The 8,218-nt window shown below is 31.8% G+C and overlaps 2 protein-coding genes across 2 annotated transcripts; one reads left to right on the top strand and one right to left on the bottom strand.

The window, feature by feature from the left end:
* Positions 1–950: 950 nt before the first annotated feature.
* Positions 951–1,678, top strand: LOC107492430 (uncharacterized). The gene has a single exon (XM_016113451.3). It carries the CDS (start codon positions 1,018–1,020, stop codon positions 1,594–1,596), a length of 579 nt encoding a protein of 192 aa, XP_015968937.1. The 5' UTR covers positions 951–1,017; the 3' UTR covers positions 1,597–1,678.
* A 6,017-nt stretch (positions 1,679–7,695) lies between these two features.
* Positions 7,696–8,218, bottom strand: LOC110272935 (aquaporin PIP1-1-like). Its single transcript, XM_021125689.1, has 3 exons — positions 8,035–8,218; positions 7,842–7,945; positions 7,696–7,764 (listed from the first exon to the last, which is right to left on the bottom strand). The coding sequence occupies exons 1-3, from the start codon at positions 8,216–8,218 to the stop codon at positions 7,696–7,698; spliced, it is 357 nt and encodes a 118-aa protein (XP_020981348.1).

Below are 8,218 nucleotides of genomic sequence, written 5' to 3'. Positions count from 1 at the left end.
TAGTGGAGTTATTTCATTGGTCTGGACGACCCGTGGTTTTTACCTCTCACGTTGAGGGGGTTTTCCACGTTAAAATCTCGGTGTGTTCTTGTTATTGCTTTACTTGCTATATTTGCTTGTTATAATTGCTGCCATATTGTGTTGTGAGTGCTTCCATATTGTTCTTGTGTTGGACATTTATGTCGTTTCCGCTGCTAGGCTCTTTCACACATAACATGATCAGGTGGCAAAATGAGAAGAGTTTTAAGGAGATGAACATGATGGTTCCAAAGACCAATAATAATGTGGTGTTGTTGCAGACTTTGTTTTTTGAAGGCAAAGAGAAGATAGAAGCTGCCTTAACTGAAAAGATGAAGTTCTAGTAAAAATGGATAATGTTATTAGATACCGAGTAATTGAACCTTGTCTTTGGGATAAGGGTTTCTATAAGTTGTGTTTAAGTGGGTTGTGGATTTGGTCCATATAGCAAAGTTAAAAAAAAAATATAAACCAACTTCTCAAAAATAGAAAAACGAAAATCAATTCCTCAAAAAAAATAAAAAATAAAAATGGTACATACATACAAAGTTGGTCCAATTAAACCATGTTGGAATCGGTCCGCAAAATACATTAAATTTTGTAGCAAATTTAGCATTTTCAACAAATTCAATACCGCAACCATCTAAACCATTCATTTGACATCTTGTTGTATGGTCTTTTAAGGATCTTATTATTCTTTTTTCACCAAAGACATTCCCATGCTTACAAGGTCAAAACTCAGAAGAAGTAAAATAAGAAGCGCATATTACCGGGAAAAAAAAATATGAAGCGCAGAACGCAATAAGTGGATCATTATTTTCGGTAAACCTGACAGCAAACGGTATTGAAGGGACATAATGAAAGCAAGACCGCAGAGTAAAGTATAAAACTTGAAAGCTGCATGTAAATTTTTCGTGGTTGGCATATTCACGTAGAGAGCTGAGGCAGGTAGCTACACAGTGAGAAGAAAAAAGAGAAAAGAAAGATAAAGAAATAAAGATGGCACGCGCCATGAAAATCTTCTCATTGATGGCAATCTGCGTGATCATGGTGGCACAGCAAGTTGCGGCAATCGAGGAGGTAGCCGGGGCACCAAGCCATGGACCCAAGGGACCAGAACTGATCAAGTTTCTTTGCTCCATGTCACCAAAAAAGGATCTGTGCCTGAAAGTGTTGTTCTCTGATCCATCAGAGTTAGCCGGCGCAGGCCTGACCGACTTGGCAGTGGTGGCACTGAGGGCGGCGTCCCTGGACGCCTCCAGCATGCTGGACGACGTTACCAGATTCATCGATGATCCAGACATGAGCCCGGCCATCCAGCAGGGTTTGTCTGACTGCAAGGAGAACGTCTTGGACGCCGGAATGCAGCTGGATGATGCCGTTGCTTCCTTGTTGCAGGGTGCTGACAGAGACGCACACACCTGGCTCCGCGCTGCTTATGCCGCCATTGACACCTGCGATGCTTCTATTCCCGGAGATGATGATATTCTCTCCGTTAAGAGCAGGCAGCTCCGTACCCTTGTCGACCTTGCCACCGCCATCACCAATTTCTTGCCAAATAAGAACTTCCAAAACTAGACACGCGTTTCTTGCGCTTGTAAACGGCTCCGTCACAAAAATGACTTATTATGGCTATCTTAATCACATTTGAAATCTAAATCATGCCTTATGCTAAGGTATCCTTCATTCTTCCATTCATTGACAACGAACTTTACCATTCTTGTTCATTTTTATAAACCATCACTTCCTACCATTATATGCCTTAACAAACAATTAAAATTATTGTCTTCAGTAATTTCATGCCAAACAACAAAATGTTAAATGATAAAATAAAAAGTAAAATAATGCCAGTAATCAAAAGAGAATTTAATTTAATCCAAAATTGTTATCAGCGTTCACATCTTCTTAGCAAAGCCCTTCAATTTAAATAAATGCAAAATGGGATGAGGGCTATAGTGTTTCAATTAAATCACGCTACTCTGTAATTAATGTCGAGAGATCTAAAATAAAGTGAATGTGGGTGTAGATCTAAAATTCTAAATAAAGGCATTGGTGTACTCCAGTCGGGGTTGCAGCTCTGGAACACAACCTTGGCGTTCCCAAATATGAAATCTACGGTTTTTCCATAAAATTGTCTTAGAGAGTGTACATACACTGCCAGTCCAAAAGAGTGTCCACTCATAACTTATGAATACTTATTATGAGTTTAAATTGGATTTTTTTTATATAAATAAATAAATTAAATATTTTATTTATTAATATATATAATTTAAAGAATATTTATATTTTTAAGTTATATTACATATTTTATTTACAATATAAAAAGAAATAAATTACACTTTTAAAAATATTTGAGTGATTATGTCTCGTTTACGGTATAAATAAAATACATGTATATTACACTATAAACGAGTTTATTTTATATACATTAAGTATGTCTATAAAAAATTTATTTTATATATATTTTAGACATAATACAAAAAAAATAATTTTTTTTGTATGTTATACGAATATATATACTAGTATTTTTACAAGTTTAACTATTATTAAAATATTGTATATAAAAAAATTTCACACAGGTATATAATTACGTATCATTACGCCAACAAAAATAATTATTTTTAACAATTAATGTATGAATAATTATTTAAAGAAACGAGTGTATGATTGAATGATAATGCAAAATAATTTACACTATTAATATATCAAAATTAAACTAAAAAATAAATGATAATACAATAATTTATTAAAAAAAAGATAATTTAAATTTAAATATGAAACCTCTAATTTTAGAGAATTCGAAAATATGAATAGTTTGATGGATTTTGGAAGGTTAATATAAACCTCAAAAATCATTATCCTCTAAAAAATAAAACCAATTAAAACCTTTCTTTTTCCTTCAAAATCATCCGAAACCAAACTTGTAAACCTACTCTAAAGGATAATTTGTATCCCCACTTTATTCCTTTAATTTTTTTGTTTAATTAATTTGTTAATTCTGTAAAGTTTTTAATTTTATTAATCTTTACTGTTTAAAAATGTGTAATTTGGTTTTTATAATAGTTAGATGAAATATCTATCTCAAATTCTCAATTCCTTGTCCTCCTGGTATTATTCTAAATTTAAAAATTGATGGTTAACTTTTAAAATGATAGATAAAATTAAATAAATAACAAATAAATTTATGGGTAATTTACTTGTATAAATCATATTAACATCAAAATTACTATACTGTCCCAATTAAAAGTAAAATAGCTACAATTTTATCATCTAATTTTTAATATAAATCATGGACGTAAAATCATGGAGATCTCATAATTTATAACAAAAATAGCATGAGCTTTGCATTAGAAAATCATGGAATTTTGATAGGTTTTGAGTGACCTAAGCACGTAGTAATTTATAAAACATTTCCATGATTTACCATAGCTTTGTATAAAACTTGAGAAAGACCCAAAATTTATGCATGGCTGTATATAAATAAGGGTGTTTATGGATCGGATCATATCCGTATCCGATTCGAAAATTGCGGATACGATCCGATCCGTATATTGATCGGATCAAATAGGATTTGATTCGTATCCTTTACGGATCGGATTACATCTGCATCTGATCCGTGGATTCGCAGATCTGCAGATCCGCATAGTAATAATTAAAAATAAATAAATATATATATGTTTGGTATTATATTTACTTGTTGTATGTTTTAGTTAGTAATTATTATTCATATATATTGTATTATTTTATTTTTGTTATTTAGGAAAAATTTGATTAAAAATATTTTAGGAATAAATAAGTTTAAAAATGTAAAAAAATTATTTTTATTGAATTTTTTACATAAAAATATGATTAAAAAGAGAAGATTCAATTATGCGGATATATCCAATATCCGATCTGATATGCGGATCAGATCGGATCCAACACTAAAAAACGCAAATATCATATCCAATCCGATCCGATTCCATATACCCCTATATATAAAACTCTATAAAAGCCCATGATTAACTATTGAAAGAGAAGTGTGAATAAATTTGGTGTGAAATTATCAGAAACAAAATCATATATTAATACTTTGAATTGAAGTACGTAAATTAATAGTTTTATGAAATAATTAACATATAGTATCAGAACAAAAATTGTTTCTATCTAACTATTATTATCTCAAAAAACATGAATAACTTTTTGAATTCAATTTTTTTTAATTTGTTATTAAATGTTAAAATTACTTAATATCATTCCGTATATGTTCATATTTATTTTAGAATTATGAGTATTCAGCATTTTCTAATAAAAGAATAATTTTAAAATCTAATTAAGAGTTCCAAAAGAATAAAAGAATAATTTTAAAATCTAATGTTATATTTCTAACATTTTTTTTCAAGCAAAAGTTTTTTTTTTTGGAGTTTATTAAGAATCGAATCCTTAATATTTCGAACTTAAATTTCTGATATCATATTATAAAATCACTCATCCTAAAAGTTTAAGCTAACTTAAATGTAACATTAATGGTTATATTTCTAACAACATGACTTAAATGTTATTTATTTCGATGGTAATAAAGTGAGGGCCAGCAACAGTCTTGACATGCTTATTCTTCATTCCGGCTATTCGTTTCCATTTTACATTAAAAAAAAAAACATGAAAACTTAGGCAACTGAAAGAAAGAAGTAGGAACGCACGGTTTTGCTAAAACAATAAACCGCTGAACTATTTTCGATTTCGTTATATTATATGTCACTGGATTTATTTACGTTATAATTATTAGAAATAAGAGATTAAATTAGAGAAATGATTTGTGTATTATTGATTGTATTCAAATTGTCTACTCAAGTTGTCTTTAATGATACTATGAAAGGATATTTATAGGTACTAAGAGAATCGTAATAATAAGAACGTAATCTTCTATAATAAATATTCAGATGTACTAAATAATACTAACTGATCCTAATAATATTCTAACATCCTCCCTCAAACTCAAGTGACAACTTGAGTTTGAAACTTATTTAAAACAACGAAATAAAGAGAAAAAAAACTGCATAAACTGATAAAACGGGTGCAGACGGAACTGCCGGAAGGAAGCGCAGACGGAACTGCCGCTTGTTTGAAGGAAGCGCAGACGGAACTGCCACGAGTTTAAAGGAAGCGCAGACGGAACTGCCGCTTGTCTGAAGGAAGCGCAGATGGAACTGCCGCTTGTCTGAAGGAAGCGCAGATGAAACTGCCGCAATCGAAAGAAAGTGCAGACGGAACTGCCAGAAAGAAACGCAGACGGAACTGCCACAAACGAAATTGCCACGAGAAAACGCAGACGGAAGAATGCACACGGAACTGCCACGAGAGAACGCAGACGGAACTGCCGGAAAGAAAGCAAAAACTACATGATTTTTTCATGAGAATAGGAAAACAGTGGATGATACTGGTGTTTGATCATTCGACTCGAAAAGACACAAGACAGAGAGAATAGGCTAGTCGGTGAGGTGAGAAAGTATCAAAGGAGTGACAAAAGGAAAAGAAGAATGACATAAAAAAAATACAAAAACTACGATGATTTCATCACAAGGAAAACAACCTATTCTCTTCAAGGAGGATACTATGGTTCTGATACCATATTAGAAACAAGAGACTAAACTAGAGAAAGGATTTGTGTATTATTGACTGTATTCAAATTGTCTACTCAAGTTGTCTAGAATGATACAATATGAAAGGATATTTATAGGTACTAAGAGAATCGTAATAATAAGGACGTAATCTCCTATAATGAATATTCAGATGTGCTAAATAATACTAACCGATCCTAATTGATCCTAATAATATTTTAACAACGATAATAATTGTATTTGTATGTAATATAATTTTTTTGTTGTATATTATATTGTGATTAATATATGATTTATTGAAGAGTGATTACAGTATTCTTTTACTCATAAAAATTTATTATATTATTCATATATAATTAAATTGAAATAGAAAATATTTTACTTTTTAATTAGTCCACATGTATTAAGAAATAGTATTTTATTTTCTAGTTTTATTATTTTAGTCGATATAGTGAATATTATATGTGTTAAAATCTTTGTTCATAGGTAGATTTTAATGACACTATAATTCATATTTATTTTGATATGACTTGTATTGGTATGTATTATCATATGTTATAAATTTTGATGTGCCTATTTAAAGTCGAGTAATATTAGCATGATTTATTATTTACAGTAGTAATGATATCTAAAACTATATATGAAGTTCATTTGTTAAGTGGTAATGACTATAAAGAGTGAAAAGATAAGGTTCTCTTTCACTTAGGGTGTGCAGACCTTGACTATGCTCTTCTTAGGGAAGAGCCTTTGGCACCTATTGATGCTAGTACTCGATCCGAGGTAGCATTATACGAACGGTGGAAGAAATTTGATCCAACCGTTTAAGTGTAATGTTCATTAAGTCTCGTATCTCAACTAATATCAGTAGTTCAATTCCTGATTGTGAAAATATCAAGGATTACATGAAAGCTATTGATGAACAGTTTGAGTATTCTAGTAAGGCACTTGCAAATACTCTAATGACACAATTGTCATCCATGAGGTTTACTGGCATAAAGGATGTGCGTGAGCACATCATGAAATTGAGGGACATCGCATCACAATTGAAAGTTTTAGAAGTTAAGATCTTTGACTCATTTCTGGTGCATTTTATTCTGAATTCTCTTCCGACTAATACGGGTCATTTAAGATTTCTTATAACACACATAAAAAAGTGATCTATTAGTAAATTACTGATGACATGTGTACAAAAAGAAGGAATGCTAGTTCAGAAACTTGGTGAAAATGTACTGTTGGTGACAAATAAGGGTGGTAAGAAGTTAGTTCATAAAAAGAAAGAAAAGGATAAAGCATCCTATCCTATGAAAAAAGTTGTACAACATTTTTTTTTCAAAAAGAAAAGATACATGAAAAAAGAATGTCTAAAATTTAAGACTTGGTTTAAGAAGAAAGGTACTAACCTTTATGATCTTTTTTTTCAGTGTATTTTGAATCTAATTTTGTTGAAATATGTCATGATACTTGGTGGATTAATTCTTGTTCTAAAATTTATATTTCAAATACCACGTAAGGTTTCATAAGGAAAAAAATTGATAGAAAATGAAATGAGTATTTATAAAGGCAATCGAATGTATTTATGTGTTAAGGCTATTGGAACATTTCGACTTATATTAAGTGTTGGTTGTATGTTAGATTTAGAAAGAACATTTTATATTCCAGATTTTTTTTAAAATTTTATTTTTTTATGGGTTAAATACGATTTTGGTTTCTAAGGTAGGGTTGAAAATTTTTGTCATCCCAGCCTTTTTTTACCTACAAAATAGTCCCTAAGGTTTAATTTAGTTTTAAAATCGTCTGTCGGACTAAAATACCCTTCCTCTTCTCCTTTCCCTTCCCCTTCTTCCCCAAAATCAACCAGAAACAAAGCAAAAGCAGAAACAACAATGAAACAATAACAACCAAAAGCAGAAGAATAACAACAATACCAGCAGCAACAATAATAAAATCAGAGACAAAATCAATGTAATCAAAAGCATAAATAGAATCAGAATCAGAGTGAAATAAAAGCAAAAACACAAAGAAAGGCCCAATGTAATCAAAAGCAAAATCAATGTAATCAGAAGTATAAACAAAAGCAAAATCAGATGACTATCTGGTGATACACGGTAGCAAGAGCAGCTCCAATAAAAGGCCCAACCCAGAAAATCCACTGCAATGAAGAAAAGGACATATGAAATTCAGAAAGAAATGAGTGAGAAAAAAAAGTCAAAATCGAAGAAGACATACTTGATCATTCCATGCATGGTCTCTGTTGAGAAAAAAAAGACATGCACCAAGGCTCCTAGCTGGGTTAATCCTAATTCCAGTGATAGGAATGGTTGCCAAGTGGACTAAAAAAACAGCAAACTCAATTGGAAACAGCAGCGACCAGCGAGGAGTAGCGACGACCAGCGACCAAACGAGAAGGAGAAGCAGAAACAGCAAGCGACAAGCGGCACACGATGTCCACTCTTGCGAATCTGCTGGCGTCGACGTCGAGGAGCAGCGGCGATGACCGAACGACGAGAAGCAGCAGCAAGATCCAGTGACGAACGACATAAAGCAGCGGCAACAGATTTCCTTCCCATTCCCTTCCCCACCTTCTCTTCCCCCTCTTCTTCCAT

The sequence above is a fragment of the Arachis duranensis genome, chromosome 6 (assembly GCF_000817695.3).
Source record: "Arachis duranensis cultivar V14167 chromosome 6, aradu.V14167.gnm2.J7QH, whole genome shotgun sequence".
In the NCBI taxonomy this organism is placed as follows: domain Eukaryota; kingdom Viridiplantae; phylum Streptophyta; class Magnoliopsida; order Fabales; family Fabaceae; genus Arachis; species Arachis duranensis.
Note: the sequence above shows the minus strand (reverse complement) of the source record. Positions and strands in the feature narration are given on the sequence as shown.

Coding starts and splice junctions, on each gene's coding strand:
- LOC107492430 (XM_016113451.3), top strand. CDS start 1,018: ATGGCACGCGCCATGAAAATCTTCTCATTGATGGCAATCTGCGTGATC.
- LOC110272935 (XM_021125689.1), bottom strand. CDS start 8,218: ATGGAAGAAGAGGGGGAAGAGAAGGTGGGGAAGGGAATGGGAAGGAAA. Junction 7,946..8,034: donor TGTGCCGCTTGTCGCTTGCT/GTTTCTGCTTCT, acceptor CTGTTTTTTTAG/TCCACTTGGCAACCATTCCT. Junction 7,765..7,841: donor ACCATGCATGGAATGATCAA/GTATGTCTTCTT, acceptor TCTTCATTGCAG/TGGATTTTCTGGGTTGGGCC.